Source organism: Teleopsis dalmanni, chromosome X, assembly GCF_002237135.1.
Source record: "Teleopsis dalmanni isolate 2A chromosome X, ASM223713v2, whole genome shotgun sequence".
In the NCBI taxonomy this organism is placed as follows: domain Eukaryota; kingdom Metazoa; phylum Arthropoda; class Insecta; order Diptera; family Diopsidae; genus Teleopsis; species Teleopsis dalmanni.
In genome coordinates this window covers 59,351,385-59,369,273 of record NC_051848.1, presented here as the reverse complement: position 1 = coordinate 59,369,273, position 17,889 = coordinate 59,351,385, and the positions used below count along the sequence as shown (strand labels likewise).

Genomic DNA, 17,889 nt, shown 5'->3' with positions numbered 1-17,889 from the left:
TCGTAGCAAACGAACCCAATTTCAAGTATTAACGGATAGATATATAAAATCAAAAAAATGTTTGCATATAAGAAAATATTATAAATTTCGTTTTCTATATTATTACACTAAAAATATAAAAAAAAAATTAGCTTTAACTTTGCCAATGTTTCAACGGATTTGTTTTTATCTATTTGTTAAGTCTATCTTGCCTTTAAGATAGCTTTGACTGAGATGGGCAACGATTCTTTCCTAACATATTTTAAAAAATTAGATCCATATTCTGGTAAATATAGGCTTGTAACCTAAATATTTTAAGATTTTACAGAATAGCAACAAAAAATCATAGTAGTTACATAGATATTCTATAGACCCTCGACAAAGTTTGACATGAGTGCATCTTATTCAAGATAGAGAATTGCTGCGTACATCATATCATTGAAATTTGATAAATCGTCTCCATAACTTATAAATACAGTTGCTTTACAATGAAATATTCTAAGATCTATTACGTATGTTCTGGTAAAAAAGAGTATGTCTATCATAAATAATGAAAATAGCAAAATGTAGTTGTGACTTGGATGTTATTATCCAAGTCTATCTATTATTATCATAAAATACTAAGCTTATCAAATTTTCGAAACTTCTATTTAACTAGATTCTATTTTATGTTTATACTGGTTACTAAGTAAGTTATTTAAGTAACTTTAAAATTTTGTCGTTTACATTGACATCAGTTACTTATTGCAATCTTAAATGCAACCTTTAGAAACTAATTTCTAACAAGGAATATTCTCAAAATTTTAAACATTTGTGATATGTTTTATATGTAAAATGTAAATAAACAACATAAATCAGCTTATACCAATGGAAACGACCAAATCTTAATTTCATTAAAATAAGTTTTAGCTCCAGTGAAAACATGATGTAAGAGAAATAGATTTTTCCAATAATGTTCTGTCCAATTCCCTAAAGTGATTCATTAAAGTATTTCTATTTTCATTTAAATCTTACTACTAACATAAAAAATTAATTTAAAATCCTTAAGCTAAGGATTATAAAATAGTTTTGAAAGAAAGATTCAATATAACAAAACCATAATAAAGATTACAGGGATACGTGATTTACAATTATGTGGCAGAATTTTACTAATATTAAAATTGGTACTAGTCAAAAAAGACTGATGAATTATAGTTAATGCTTATACTATGTTCAGACATACCTTAATTTCCAAAACATCTTAATTTCATCTTCTTTTTAGCGAAATTAAGTAATTTTTTCCGCACAAAATTCAGTTTTAAGGTTAGAACGAAATTAGGGTTAGAACGAAAATTAAGATAATGCTTTTACTATGTTCAGACATTCCTTAATTTTGCAAACATCTTAATTTCATCTTCTTTTCAGCGAAATCAAGTTGTTTTTTCCATACAAAATTCAGTTTTAAGGTTAGAACGAAATTAAGAAAAATGGCCTTAATTTCAAATGCAACTATGGGAAAGATAAATTTATAGCAAAAGATTAGTTAATATAACAAAAAAGTGACATTTATTTTTAGAAAGAACTGACTGGGAAAATATTTTGAAAGTAAAGCACATTTTTAAATTTTAATGTAAAGAAAAAACTGTACTATTATTAATATAAATATATATAGGTAGAATGAAAAATAATAAACCACATACCTGAAATTCACTATAACTAATAAAACTACTAAATAGTGATTCTTTATAGTTATATTTATAAAGTTTTTTAATTTCGCAGATATATAAATGGTGTTTTGAGCATGTAATTTTTAACAATCGATTTTTAAACAAAAAATATATGATTTTCTTAATTTGGTGCAATATGAACACTTTCCAAATGAACTTAATTTTATTTTAATGAAATTAAAGAAATTTGGTTGTCTGAATATAGTATTATTTTTATATTTCTAATACAAATATGCACAAAAATCCAAAAATTACTTATAGTACATTGAAATAGTCACAATCAGGCTCTTCACCATTTATATTAATGACTGAGCGTTCATATTGAAATAAGCTCATTTGTGCAGCTGATGGAAATTTTTGTAAACATTGATAAACTTCATTTAATAATATAACACTGAAAAAAATTTAATATACAATTGATATATTAAATTATTTATATACATTTTAGAAGTCACTTAAATACTCAACAAAAATTTTATCAAGTTTTTACTTCCTCAGTGCCTTTGTTTACAGCTCAGCTGTTGTTTGTTTACATTTTACATATAAAACGTATGACACAAGATTTATTTCTAAGGGTTGCATTCGACATATCTCGCTTTAAATGAGGTAATTTATTGACAATGAGCTCATTTATATGAAAGATTTTTGTATGATAAATCATCCACATTAATAGCTATAATGAGCAAATCCACCTAAATGAGACAGTGTGAATGTGCTATACTATTAAATAAAGAAGGATAAACTTGTTTAGTTATTAAAAATTAATTTTTATTAGCAATTAAAAAATAAAAACCATATATATTTAAAAATCTGGCAATGCACTAAACCATTTTACTTCATTTTTCTTCTTTCAAGTTTATTTTTCCTATCACGTGTATGTCCACAAATTTTCAATTCTGAATTCAGATTGTTAGGTAAAATTTTGTGAAAAAAGATAAATGTGCACCTAAAGGTTAACACACGTTCATTTGTTATTCAGCTGGTTATCTTCGTTTATCTGGTAGATGTTAAACACGAATTGCTACGATATCACTTGTCAATAAGGATAATGACAGCGACAACACTTGCTGAATATGGATTGGCTGCATAGTGCGCTACGTAGTTATGTTGTCATTCCTGTAATCGATATTCTTAAATGAAGTTCAATGGTTGGCATTACTGACAAATGACGAAAAAAGCATGTCAATTTATTAAATTTATGGTATTTAATTGCTTTGCCATTTATAGGCAAACTGTTTCGTATCTATAAATTTATTGGCAGCAATTTTTTTTTAATTGGCAATACTTTTTTTAGGTGTAAAAGTACGATTTACTTTTCATGCTGTCAAACACATGTATTGCAAGTAAATAGTAAGCTGCGATAAAAGTTTGTTCAAAAATTAATATCAAATAAACTTTTTTTTCACAAAGAATTTGGCAGTCTTGTTCTAAGTACGGAGTAAGAATACCGCAAGAAATTTTTTACATTGTAAGTAGTCTTGAAAATCATTCTATAAGTCTAAATGCTTATATATAAATCTGTATTTTTATCTTTAAACATTTCGTAATTAATTGAATTTATTACGCAAAAGGGATTTTCACTTCGTCTAAAATCAAACTGAAAATTCTTTTAACATTTCAAAAAATGATATATTTCATGAATATTGTATTCAACAGACATCATATCGACAAATAACCAATATAAATACATAACGAAAAGTAAAGTTCAGGTAAGTTTTAAGATGTTATATCCTTTGTGATTTTCCATAATCTTTATTAAAGCAAGTATTCAATTATATTCACAAAGTTTTAAAATCTTATAACGACACTTGTAAAATGGTATATTTTTTCTCAACTGTTCTCTTTCTGTTACTCCGGTCTTACTATATTACAATTTACTGTGTCGCATCGCAGAGGAGCACAATAGACCCGATGGTCGCAGTGCCACATCTCCTCACAGAAATTACAGAAGATTTCAAACGATTTTGCCTAACTAATCCATAGTCAAAGTCTGACAAAATCATACAATTTTTTTTTGCAATATATCGCATTCAATCATTTTGCAAATTTGGAAGTAAATCGTTAGTGGATCTGTAAATAAGGTTGTTTCATTTTTTTTAAGTTCCAAGTTAGTAACGTTGCTACGAAGAGTAGCGTTGTTCTATAATATAAATTTTAGATATCAATTTTTTTGTTAAAAAATAAAAGTGAAATTAAAACAAATACAACATTAGTAGGATAATGAAAAATCTTTTGATTGTTGTATAGACTTATAGAATTTAATTGGTAATTTTCAATTTATATGATAAAAATTTGTCAAAAGTTGAGATAAGATTGTGATAAAAATTTGTCAAAAGTTTACTTTTTCCAAGAAAATCGACATATATACAAAAAACGCATTTTTTCTAATTAAAAACTAACTAAGCTCTAATTACAATAAATATAAACCACACTCAAAAAAATAATTTAGTTAATTTAACTAGATTTTAACTAATTCTCAGATCAAAATATACTTACTCGACGCATCAGATCGGTTCAACCATACTACCATGTTGGTTTTCATATCTTCTTTACCACATGAACTAAAATCTTTCTAACAAAATTATCAAGTCAAATTAACCTGTATGTAGTTAGATCATATTTTTTTAAGTGTATATATATAAATCTGTAGCAAAAAGTTCAGATTTACATAAAAGTTCCATGTAGAATATGTGAGACGAAATCGTTAAAATGAAATAATAATTTTCGCAGCAACCTTCAATTTAAGAATGACAACAACGAAAGAAAACTGAGATAGGAACCGGAAATGGAGGAGGTTTGTATTTGAAATAAGTCAGAGAAACATATTGTGTAAACTTCGGAAGAAATCTCATCACAGAGAGCGAAGTAGCACTATGTCGAGCTTAGCACTATGCATTATAATTATTGCCACCACAAAGAACTTTTACTGCAATGGCCCAAATCAGTTATAGATTAAATTGAAAGGGCACAAGAGGAAAAAAACTGAATAAGGTATTCATAGCAAACTCCGCATCACTACGCAGCACTACTCTACTCTTATGAATGGTGCAGAGGAAAAAGAAACAGAACTCTATTGAGAAAGAATACCAGGACTCTCACAATCTAAAATGCTATTAGGGACTTACAACCTAAAACGCTTCAAAGATTTCATAGCAATATCAAAAAAATAACCTAAGAATTATTACGGGATTATTGACCGGTCACTTTAGATTTTATAATCACCCATCGAAGTTAGGAATTCGATCCAACTCAGACTGCAGCTACTGTAAAGAAGAGAGTGAAACTGTATACCATGTACTTGGAGTGTGCCCGGCACTGATGCACAAGCAGAAGAAACACTTTGGAGGGTGTTTCATGGATCATAAAGATTCAAGATTAGTAAAGATAGGCTCTATACTGTCTTTCATTAAAGAAATTGGACTTGGAGAAACACTCTAACCCGAGTAAGGGGCACAATAGATCTTTAAGGTCACAGTGCACAATCCCTTCTTTTTTTAATAATAATAATAATAATAGTATTATGAAAATCGCTAATTATACAATATAACTGTAATTGTTTAAATATATTATAGGAGTATGTTTCAAAAATGAATGAATGATTTTAGTTGCAAACTTAAATAAATTCATAAAATCAAAAAAAAAAACTAAAAAGTGAAAACCCGAAAGTTTGTACCAAAAATGTACGGAAAGATAATAACAAAACTATATAATACGCTTGTTGATTATTTGTTTTCTTCTTTCATCGGTTTCAATTGTGATCCTTTCCACCTCCTTATCCATTTTGTGGCTTGTTTACTCGTTTCGAGTTTTGTTTATTTTGTGCTTTATTATTGTTAAGTTGCAGCTACTTTATCAATTTCATCAATAAAATTTAACTTTTTTCCAATTTAAACTCTCATGCCATCGCCGTGTTCCAAGCGCAACATCGTTCATCATTATCCGTGCTAAAGTGATTCAGGGAAAGTTTACTGCATTTATAGTAAAAGTTCTGGCATCGTATCTATGTACATTGTCGATTACTACACTTCCCTCATACAATCTCAGCTCCCTTACTCAGCTACTTACGACCTATCACAAACACCCAGAATGTGCCGTTTCTTTTCGAATGCTCATAATTCACTTGAGATATTTTCCGCTTGTTTACTATAATAAAAGGGGATAAATAATAAAAAATCTTAAGAGAAAGATAAAATAAAACAGCGAAAAAAAAAAGAATTACAAAATTATTGGAAAGCAGCGGAATTGTGATTTTTATTGACGAAATTGGCAGGAGAGTACAAAATCAAATGACTTATGACAGAAGGAAGGGTAATACGGTTTCTCGTATAACTGAAAATTGCAAATATTATGCATAAATTCTTATTATGGTTATTCTGAGTCCTCAACAAAATAATGCAGTTTCTTTTGCACTTTTCATGATCCACTAAAATCTGATTTATATTAAGCAATCCTTTTCAATGAAATTATTTAAATACATAGTTAATTCTATTGTGGTTAGAACATGTTTGTTTCCTTCTAAAATAAATTGGAATTTTTAAAAGTTAATATATGTTGTGAAGCTATCTATCAGCAGCCACGTAAGTAAAGAAGATAAATGCTGTACATAAACAATCTATGTATCTACCTGATTGGGGACGGTGCTAGTTAGCCTCGCAAAGACATTTGACATGGTCTCCCATAGCACCTTGTTAAATGACTTGGCCGAAACCCCTATACCTAACTCAACAAAAAGATGACTCTGTAACTATCTCGTAAGCAGATCAACTTTCATTGACTTTAGAAATAAAATATCAAACGCCATGAAATTGAAGCAAGATGTCCACCAGGGCAGCGTTCCCTCACCGATTTTCTTTAATTTATACATCTCTAAATTCTCAAACCCCCCTGAGGTAGTCAGAGTCATAACGTATGCAGATAACTTTACAATTCTAACTACAGGCCAAGACCTCTGTATATTGTACAAGAAGTTAAATACACTCCTTCCCTCTGTAACATCGTATTTGGATGATAGAAATCTTCACTTATCACAAAGTAAATCTTCAGCCAACCTTTCAACTTCCTGGAGTAAAGAGGTATCTTTGACTCTGCTCATAAAAATCGGTGAATTCTGGATATGTTCTTGTTATTTGCTAGTATATCTTATTATTGCTCAAAGCTTGATAGTTATGTTGGGAAATCCGTTCATTCGGGATAATGTCTTATTATTATATAAATTACTACAGTTGCAAGTATTATTGTACGTCATCCATTTAGACTTGAATTGCAAGATTAGTGAGCATCAGCAACCTGTTGACGCTCACAAACAGACAAAGTCTGATGTTTCTTTTTTACAAATATTATATCATAGCATAAAAACTGTTACCCCTCGAAATCTTGGTATTTTTATTATCTAGTGAAATCAAAAGTGATCAAATTCACTATTAATTTTGATAGCCCTAAACCTCAAAAAAAGCAGGCGCTTTTTGCGCCGACTTGCTGAAATGTGTACGCATATAATAATATATCAATCCCGCATATTTCTCAATATATTTCTATTTCTCTTTCCATTTCCTTGAGACGGATTTAAGCTAGACCTAAAAAACTGCATGCCATTCGATAGGAACTCTTTAAAACTTCAGTTCGCTAAAATTGTAGCGACCGTGAATATTAAGCAAAATATATTTATTTCAAAATTAAAACAAAAATTTGAATTCTACCATATCATCCAATAATACTTAATAGAAAGATTATTACTTTATTGTCACAAAATATATAAAACTTTTAATATTGCTATTAGTTAAATAATTAAAGAAATTTTTTTTAAATTGATTTTTAATTTGTTGTCTGTTTTTTCTTACTAAAGGCAATCAAGCTGTAGATAACACAGGAATGGATAAGTAACCATTTTAAAAATATTTTCTTAAATATAAATAAGTTATAAATTTATTAACAGGACACGAAAATCATTCACGGAAGCAAACTCAAAGCTGTCCAGGAGTATCAAAATTACTGATCTAATTGGTCGTGCAGAAAAGTTCACAGAAAATAAAGTAAAGCAAGGTATATATATATATATATTGCATGTTATATATTGTAAGTTTAAAACAATATATTTTAATAAAGACGCAAAAGTTTCTGATGAAAAAAAAACTCATGATGGGGTGCCTACTTCAGGATTGATCCGTGAAAGTAAAAATGTTCCAGGAATTCGTGATACTTCAGGTTTCCTTCTATTATGAATTTAAACATTATTTTGGTGTAAAAATCGTTTTATTTATAGATTTTATTAACTCGAAAATAATCGCACGTTATGATTCAAAGCTAGTCCGTACAAAACTCTTTTTAGATCACCGTGGCACAGAGAAGAATTTGGATTCTACAATTCAGAATTCAGGAAAGTGTTGTTTTTTAACTGCACAAAGATCAACAAGTCCACCAAATATATCTGCAGAGGTTAAAGAAAAGATATTTCATAAGTCATCTGGTCTAACATATACAACAAACGCAACCTTCAGTCCTCACGACCAACGTGCATATTTGCGAATAAAAAATGCACCACAAATTTCATCAGGTAAGTACGAAAGAGTACCCAAGAATCTAATTTATTCACTACTACAATTTGCAGAACAAACTTATCGTATCCCAAGTCGTAGCTTGGGACCCTCCGGTTCAACACCATCACCTCCCATTTCTCCACCACACGAAAAACAGCAAAGTCCCACCATTAATGTAAACGCAAAACCGCAACATCTTTCATCAGGTAATTATACAGAGCTTTACAATGGTTCTTATTAGTCAAAATCACATTTCGCAGAAAAAAATCCACATACCACATGTCGTTATTTGCGACCCTCCCGTTTGGCGGCAATACCTCCTCCATTAGTAGCATATAACATAGCAAGTCCAATTTCTCATAGTGCTGCCGAGGATGTACCACAAAATTTATCCTTGGGTAAGTGTACAGGGCTTCCGAGCGCTTCAATTCATTCTATATCACAATTTTCAGAGCAAAATCCGTTTACTATATACCGCAATAAACGACGCTCTCTTGGCGCCCGACCGCGTGCTTTATATGTACAATACGAAACATCAAACCAAGAAACTCATCAACCCTTTGAGGTCAAGTCTCAAGAACTTTCCTCAGGTAAGTATAAAAAACCCCAAAGATTCGCAGTCACTATTTATGCACAATTTACAAATCACCAGCACCACCATCTTCAACTATACCATCGCGTCGTACTGTAGAAGCTATACAACAACACCTTCCGTCAGGTAAGTGCATAGGGCCTACATTGGCCGAACTTACATACTACTAAATTTTGCAATACGAATATTACCTACATATCGTTTCGCAGAACGGCCCAGATCACAACCACAAACACCGCCACTATCGACAATACCACCACTATCAGTACTACCACCACTACCACCAGCACAGCCACCATCATCATTAGCACCACCACTACCGCCAAAACCACCACTACCATCTGTACCACACAAAAATGAAAAACCAACTTCGCATTGCAGTAAAGAGGACAAACCACAACATCTTTCATCAGGTAAATATACAGGGTTTCACACAGCTCATACTTATTCACAATCACAATTCAAAGAACCAACTTCGGTTAACGCATGCCGTTATATACATCTCAATCGTTTGCCCCCACCACTACCTCAATCTAAACCAGATGAACCATCAAAACCAATTTCTTACTCATCTAAAGAACATATATCTGAGAAACCTTCTTCAGGTTAGTATCGATAACTCCGTAGACAACCAACTGATTTATTATCAAAATTCGCAAAACTAATTTCACTCACTTCATATTCTTACGTAGCACACTCCCACTTATCGGTCCCATTACCACCAGCTCTGCCATACGAAACTGTGAAGTCAATTCCTGATTGTTCTGTAAAAGCTAAACCACAACAACTTCTCACAGATAAGCATACAGTGCGCACTAACGTTCAAACTAATTCGACATCAAAATACGCAGAAAAAATTCTAATGACTTCAAGTCGTGTCTTAGAAAGTTCTTCCTTAGCGCCGCCACTAACATCTGTACCATACAAAAGATGCAAATTAATTTCTCACACCAGTGAAGAGGATAAGCCACAACACCTTTCATCAGGTAAATATACAGGGTTTCAAACAGCTCATACTTATTTACAATCACAATTCAAAGAACCATCTTCGCTTAACGCATGCCGTTATATACATCTCTCTCGTTTGCCCCCACCACCACCTCAATCTGAATCAGGCGAAAAATCGAAGCCAATTTCTCATTCATCTGAAGAACATAAATCTGAGGAACCTTCTTTAGGTAAGTATCGATAACTCCATAAAGATCCAAATGATTTACTATCAAAATTCGCAAAACTAATTCCACTCACTTCATGTTCTTATTTAGTACACTCCCACTCATCGGTACCATTACCACCAGCTATAGCTCAGGAAACAATAAAGATAATTCCTAATCGTTCTGTGGAAGCTAAACCACAACAACTTATTCCAGACAAGCATACAACGATCCATAAAGTTCCAACTAATTCGAAATCACAATACGCAGAAAAAATTCCAATGACTGCAAGTCGTGTATTAGAAAGTTTTTCCTTAGCGCCACCACCATCACTACCATGTGTACCACACAAAAGAAGAAAACTAATTGCTCGTAGCAGTGAAGAGGATACACCACAACATCTTTCATCAGGTAAATACACAAAATCACACACAGCACCTACTAATTTACTATCACAATTCACAGAACCAACTTTGGTTAATGCACGCCGTTATACACATATCTCTCGTTTGCCCCCACCACCACCTCAATCTGAACCAGACGAAAAATCGAAGCCCGTTTCTCATTCATCTGAAGAACATATACCTGAGGAACCTCCTTTAGGTAAGTATCGATAACTCCATAAAGATCCAAATGATTTAATATCACAATACGCAAAACTAATTCCCCTCACTTCATGTTCTTATTTAGGACACTCCCATACATCGGCACCATTACCACCAGCTATACCATACGAAACTGTGAAGTCAATTCCTGATTGTTCTGTAAAAGCTAAACCACAACAACTTCTCACAGATAAGCATACAGTGCGCAATAAAGTTCCAACTAATCCGACATCAACATACTCAGAAAAAATTCCAATGACTTCATGTCGTGTCTTAAAAAATTCTTCCTTAGCACCGCCACCACCACCACTACCATCTGTACCACACAAAAGAAGCAAATTAATTTCTCACACCAGTGAAGAGGATACACCACAACATCTTTCATCAGGTAAATATACAAGATCATACACAGCACCTACTAATTTACTATCACAATTCAAAAAACCAACTTCGCTTACCGCATGCCGTTATATATATTTCTCCTATTGGCCCCAACCACCATTTCAATCTGAACCAGATGAAAAATCAAAGCCAATTTCTCATTCATCTAAAGAACATATATCTGAGAAATCTTCTCTAGGTAAGTATCGATAACTCCGTAGACAACCAACTGATTTACTATCACAATACGCAAAACTATTTCCACTCACTTTATGTACTTATTTAGTACACTCTCACTCATTGGTACTATTACCACCAGCTATACCTCACAAAGCAATAAAGTTAATTCCCGATCGTTCTGTGGAAGCTAAACCACAACAATTTGTCACAGATAAGCATACAGTGCTCAATAAAGTTCCAACTAATTCGACATCAAAATACGCAGAAAAAATTTTAATGACTTCAAGTCGTGTCTTAGAAAGTTCTTCCTTAGCGCCGCCACTAACATCTGTACCATACAAAAGATGCAAATTAATTTCTCACACCAGTGAAGAGGATAAGCCACAACACCTTTCATCAGGTAAATATACAGGGTTTCAAACAGCTCATACTTATTTACAATCACTATTCAAAGAACCATCTTCGCTTAACGCATGCCGTTATATATATCTCTCTCGTTTGCCCCCACCACCACCTCAATCTGAATCAGGGGAAAAATCGAAGCCAATTTCTCATTCATCTGAAGAACATAAATCTGAGGAACCTTCTTTAGGTAAGTATTGACGACTCCGTAGACAACCAACTGATTTACTATCAAAATTCGCAAAACTAATTCCACTCACTTCATGTTCTTATTTAGTACACTCCCACTCATCGGTACCATTACCACCAGCTATAGCTCAGAAAACAATAAAGATAATTCCTAATCGTTCTGTGGAAGCTAAACCACAACAACTTATTCCAGACAAGCATGCAGTGCTCAATAAAGTTCCAACTAATTCGAAATCGCAATACGCAGAAAAAATTCCAATGACTGCAAGTCGTGTATTAGAAAGTTTTTCCTTAGCGCCACCACCATCACTACCATGTGTACCACACAAAAGAAGAAAACTAATTGCTCGTAGCAGTGAAGAGGATACACCACAACATCGTTTGCCCCCACCACCACTTCAATCTGAACCAGACGAAAAATCGAAGCCCCTTTCTCATTCATCTGAAGAACATATACCTGAGGAACCTCCTTTAGGTAAGTATCGATAACTCCATAAAGATCCAAATGATTTAATATCACAATACGCAAAACTAATTCCCCTCACTTCATGTTCTTATTTAGGACACTCCCATACATCGGCACCATTACCACCAGCTATACCATACGAAACTGTAAAGTCAATTTCTGATCCTACTGCAAAAGCTAAACCACAACAATTTGTCACAGATAAGCATACAGTGCGCAATAACGTTCCAACTAATCCGACATCAAAATACTCAGAAAAAATTCCAATGACTTCATGTCGTGTCTTAAAAAATTCTTCCTTAGCACCGCCACCACCACCACTACCATCTGTACCACACAAAAGAAGCAAATTAGTTTCTCACACTAGTGAAGAGGATACACCACAACATCTTTCATCAGGTAAATATACAAGATCATACACAGCACCTACTAATTTACTATCACAATTCAAAAAACCAACTTCGCTTACCGCATGCCGTTATATATATTTCTCCTATTGGCCCCAACCACCATTTCAATCTGAACCAGATGAAAAATCAAAGCCAATTTCTCATTCATCTAAAGAACATATATCTGAGAAACCTTCTCTAGGTAAGTATCGATAACTCCATAAAGATTCAAATGATTTACTATCACAATACGCAAAACTATTTCCACTCACTTTATGTTCTCTCACTCATTGGTACCATTACCACCAGCTATACCTCACAAAGCAATAAAGTTAATTCCCGATCGTTCTGTGGAAGCTAAACCACAACAATTTGTCACAGATAAGCATACAGTGCTCAATAAAGTTCCAACTAATTCGACATCAAAATACGCAGAAAAAATTCCAACGACTTCAGGTCGTGTCTTAGAAAGTTCTTCCTTAGCGCCGCCACCACCATCACTACCATCTGTACCATCCAAAATAGGAAAATTAATTTCTCATATTAGTGAAGAGGATAAACCACAACAACTTTCATCAGGTAAATATACAGGGTTTCAAACAGCTCATACTTATTTACAATCACAATTCAAAGAACCATCTTCGCTTAACGCATGCCGTTATATACATCTCTCTTGTTTGCCCCCACCACCACCTCAATCTAAACCAAACGAAAAATCGAAGCCCGTTTCTCATTCATCTAAAGAACATATATCTGACAAACCTTCTCTAGGTAAGTATCGATAACTCCGTAGACAACCAACTGATTTACTATCACAATACGCAAAACTATTTCCACTCACTTCATGTTCTTATTTAGGACGCTCCCATACATCGGCACCATTACCACCAGCTATACCATACGAAGCCGTAAGGTTAATTTCTGGTCGTTCTGTGCAAGTTAAACCACAACAACGTATCACAGATAAGCATGCAGTGCTCAATAAAATTCCAACTAATTCGAAATCACAATACGCAGCAAAAATTCCAATGACATCAGGTCGTGTCTTAGAATGTTCATCCTTGGCGCCGCCACTACCATCACTACCATCTGTACCATACGAAATAGGAAAACTAATTTCTCATAACAGTGAAGAGGATAAACCACAACATATTTCGACAGGTAAATATACAGGGCTTGACACAGCTCATTCTAATGTACTTTCACATTTCAAAGAACTGACTTCGCTTATCGCATGCCGTTATATACATCTCTCTCGTTTGCCCGTACCACCTCCTCCATCTGCACCATGCGCAACATCTGAACCAATTTCTCATCGTACTGCAAAGGCTAGGCCACAACTTTGTCCTGGTAAGTTTACTGGACTGCACAAAATTCTAACTAACTCAATACCACAAATCATACTGTTTACATGTAATTGTTCAGGACCCGCTCGCTCAATACCGCCACTTTCTTCATCATTATCAGACGAAAAAGCACAGTTAACTTCTCATCGTACTATGGAAGCTAAATCAAAACCTCTTCGCTCAGGTAAGTTATTCGAGATTCCACAGAATTCTAAGTAGTTATTTGCGTAACAAATTTTACTTACTACATGTTTTAATTCAGGACTTTCCAGCTCATTACCAGTACCTCCAATATCTGCATCAAATGCATTAGCAATGCAAACTTCTCATCGTTCCGAAGAAGTTAGATCAAAACATCTTTCCTCAGGTAAGTTACATACGGTTCCACAGAACTCTAACTCATTCACTACCACAATTTACAGAAAAAATATCACTTACTACATGTTGCAATTCAGAACCATGCCAATCACCTTGTTTACCTGTATTACACCAAACATCAAAGCGTGTTTTTCAACGTACTGCAAAAGCTAAACCGAAAAAACTTTCTGTAGGTAAGTATATAGGGCTCATCCGAGTCCAATTGATGCTCCATCACTATTCACAAAATTAATTTTGCTTACTACGTGTCATTATTTATAATCCTCTTGCTTATCAGCACCACCGCCTCCATCCGTAACATGTGCCACATCCAACCCAGGCTCTAATCGTGCTGTACATATTTTTTCTTCAGGTAAGTATACAGGAGTCCACAGATCTACAACTTAGTCATTATCACAATTCACAGAACATATTTCACTTACTACATGCTGTAATTCCGAAGCCTCCTGCACATCACAAGCAATTCTCCCATCCGCACAATACAAAACATTACAGTCACGTTCTCATCAAACTGCAAAGTCTAGAACACAACAACTCTCCTCTGGTAAGTATAATGGACTCCACAGAGCCTCAACTCATCTACCATCACAATTCACAGTACAAATCCCATTTAATGCATGTCGTGATATAGGATCCTCCTGTTCATCATCAATACCTCCTTCATCAGTAGCATACAGTTCATCAAAGCCAAAGTCTCAATTAGCATCGCAACTTTCACCTATTCATTGTGCAGAATCATGTAATTATCTGTCGCCACAGATTGGCACACATTCCAGTATGGTACTGCCGCTGAAAAATCAAGATAATCCAGTGTGCGGACAAGTACCCATTAATCGAGACCCTAAATTTTGTGGACAATTAATTAATTTGAAGAAGGTACCAGATGCTACAGCTATAAAAACCATTTTGGAGCGCACGAAGATGAAGTTGCAAATAAATGAAAAAAAACCACGTCCATGCAGTAGGAAAGCTAATATCAAAAAATTGCAACGAATGCAGTTGATACCAAAGAAACCCATTCGCAACTGGAATCCTATAAAATTAAGGTTGTTTTATTCTGATTATTGGATTAACATACAAAAAAAATTATTTAATTTTTATTTGTTTAGTCGCAGCATTGGTGATTTTAAAATTCCAAAAATAAAAAGACCTGACTGTCCAACAGATGAACCATCAACATCAAATTGCAAAAACAGTAAAATAATTACCGACAATGTTTCTCTTATCCTAAATCTTCGGTAAATCATTTTACTTTTAAAATTTAATTATATAGCATGATAATAGCTATAATATTTTTACAGAGATATGTCACATTTATTTTCATCGCCTATACGCACAAAACATTCAAATGAAAGTCACCATATTACTAAAGTACTCGGAGATCCAGAAATAGCCGTAAAAAAAATGCGTTCCATGTACCTAAGAAAGAAATAATAATGCATGCAGGCAACTAAATATACTATATTTTAAGCTGATTCGAATGTAATTGAGCTCTATATGACAATCTAATAACACAAAGAAACCCATTTTGGTTAATTTTGAAGTAGGGCTGTTCTATTGTTTCCATATATTTTAAACTAAATTGTGAAAAAACCCGTGCTATTATAATGATCGGGTAAAACTATGTTTATAAAAACGTTGTCATTATAACAGACAATACTTTATGAAAATTACAAAATTCTTAATAATAACAGGAAATATTAAAATAAATTCACTTATGTGTTATAAATTGTAAAAATTTTCAGTTTAGCATATATATATATGTAGGGACGGTGGGACAGATCATGGTCCAACAAATGACCCCACTGAAATGAAGAATGAGCAGAAATAGACCACAAAATGACTTAGATAAAGCTAAAGTGGCTCCCGTTCGCATAATTACATCTCTTGTTATTCCAACCAGCTCATTTAGCTTGAAGTTGGCTGTCAAGTCATCATCAACCCAATGGTGTTCCAAGATACCATGTCTTCCTCAACAAGAGTTGTCTTTTTGAGGTGATACTTGAAGTTTCCATGTACACACACTAATCAATGAGATCAGCCAGCTTAGGGTACTCCGCAGATAGCTAAACACTTTAATCGATCCCCTGGCCAACGGTTTCAGCATCATGAGTTTAGTCTGTCTACAAGTGCTCATCTTTCTCCATCTGTTAAAATGAAGTGAAGTTATTCACTTAGCGACATAGGCTGCAGTCATGTTGTAGACTAATTGTATTCTTGTCTCTAGACCACAGAAGTTATGGATTGATCCTTGCTTTGCAAGTTTATCTGCCTTTTCGTTTTGCTCAATATTTCCTCTAACCCACATGACTGTTACCTTATTGCCATGAACACATTCCATGAGCTTCGTGACACATTTTTGTTCTAAGCTGTTGACTATGTACGTCTTTTGCATGCACCTAACAATCCAACAGTTGATCTAGAACATGTGAAACCGTCATAGGTTCCGCCTAATAAGCGGAAACATTTTTTCCTAGATGTAGAATGCACGTTAGCTTTAGCTCTTTCAAATTAACTCCAGCACTAGCTCTGTCATCCATGAAAGAGCCATCAATAAAGACGCAGATGTCATTCCTTTCAAATTGGACATGTAGAAGGCCATCTATTATCAGTGTTCTATAGGACACTTCTGTGCCATAAACCCTCCTCATAGTTTTCAATAGCATTTGCGTTTCCTTGACCGCGCTCTGGACATCACCTGTAATGTCGGTGTCGGTGTAGTGAGCATAGCACCCACTATTCCAACACGGGTTAGTCGCTGGACCAGACAACGGACGCATATGTTATAAAAGGTCTGACCATCACCGCACAGATGCAGTGCGTTGATTTGGCGGATAACTTATAGTATATAGAGCTGTCTACGCTTTTCCTATCTTTTCATCCACATGTTCATTCATTACCGACTTTGATATGTGGATGTTATTATCACAAAGTTGACAAACTTCTTTTCCTCGTGAAGAGGATAGTGTCTAATTTCTGCCCATTTATAGTCGAGCCTTGTTTCCTATATTATTGTTCGATGCAATTGAGCGCACTTCACATTACGTTCCTAATGATATTTGAGAACTTCACGTTCACCATCAGTGTTACATTGTCCGCCAACCCTAGTGTGCATATGGCTTTGAAGTGAAGGTATTGGAGTAGAGTCTATGGTTACGTTCCACAGGAATGGTGAGAGCACCACTCCCTGTGGCCAACCTCTGAGTACTCTGCCTTTCAGCCTATGTCCTCCATTTTGTAGGTTTATAACTCTTTCCCTCAGCATGAAATCAATTCATCCAATTATGAGTAAACAGACTTATTGGTCAGCTAGAGCTGATTTTAACTTATCAAAGCTGACTCTATTAAAAGCTCCTTCGATGTCCATCATGATAACCATCGATATGCCTCCTGAAGTTAGCTCTCTCTCAGCTGCCGTCACGACCTCCGGACCTCTCCACCTTATAGGCATGTTGCAATCTGCTTAAAGAGGACTTCAGTAGTGCCGTTCAACTTTACTTTACTAGTACTTAATGACTCCCCTTCATGCTCAAATAGAAATCCCGCCCCAACTACCGTTTTCGGTTGCGTAGTGCCTTCTTTAATTTGC

At 34.1% G+C, this 17,889-nt stretch overlaps 1 protein-coding gene across 10 annotated transcripts; it reads left to right on the top strand.

Moving 5' to 3' along the window:
* Window positions 1-3,317: 3,317 nt before the first annotated feature.
* On the top strand, window positions 3,318-15,989 carry LOC119690153 (titin-like). 10 transcript variants are annotated; one of them, XM_038105148.1, is made up of 33 exons: window positions 3,318-3,394; window positions 7,528-7,561; window positions 7,618-7,724; window positions 7,788-7,886; window positions 7,945-8,235; window positions 8,290-8,424; window positions 8,479-8,616; window positions 8,671-8,808; window positions 8,871-8,936; window positions 9,020-9,223; window positions 9,278-9,415; window positions 9,503-9,796; window positions 9,851-9,988; window positions 10,076-10,375; window positions 10,430-10,567; window positions 10,655-10,957; window positions 11,087-11,149; window positions 11,270-11,530; window positions 11,585-11,722; window positions 11,810-12,196; window positions 12,284-12,778; window positions 12,886-13,155; window positions 13,210-13,347; window positions 13,435-13,737; window positions 13,792-13,926; window positions 14,002-14,106; window positions 14,185-14,289; window positions 14,345-14,473; window positions 14,578-14,652; window positions 14,707-14,844; window positions 14,899-15,346; window positions 15,410-15,538; window positions 15,602-15,989. In XM_038105148.1, the coding sequence occupies exons 2-33, from the start codon at window positions 7,554-7,556 to the stop codon at window positions 15,732-15,734; spliced, it is 5,949 nt and encodes a 1,982-aa protein (XP_037961076.1). In that variant the 5' UTR covers window positions 3,318-3,394; window positions 7,528-7,553; the 3' UTR covers window positions 15,735-15,989. The 10 variants fall into 10 exon arrangements, with proteins under 10 accessions (XP_037961076.1, XP_037961074.1, XP_037961075.1 ...); XM_038105146.1 differs by having other exon boundaries at window positions 11,237-11,530; XM_038105147.1 differs by having other exon boundaries at window positions 10,655-11,149; window positions 11,237-11,530; window positions 12,284-12,586; window positions 12,716-12,778.
* The last annotated feature ends 1,900 nt before the right edge of the window (window positions 15,990-17,889 follow it).

Excerpts from the sequence above, each read along its gene's own strand:
- LOC119690153 (XM_038105143.1), top strand. Across the intron at positions 7,887-7,944 it reads AGGAATTCGTGATACTTCAG|ATTTTATTAACTCGAAAATA; the intron begins GTTTCCTTCTAT and ends TTTTATTTATAG. Across the intron at positions 11,150-11,236 it reads ATCTGAGAAATCTTCTCTAG|TACACTCTCACTCATTGGTA; the intron begins GTAAGTATCGAT and ends GTACTTATTTAG.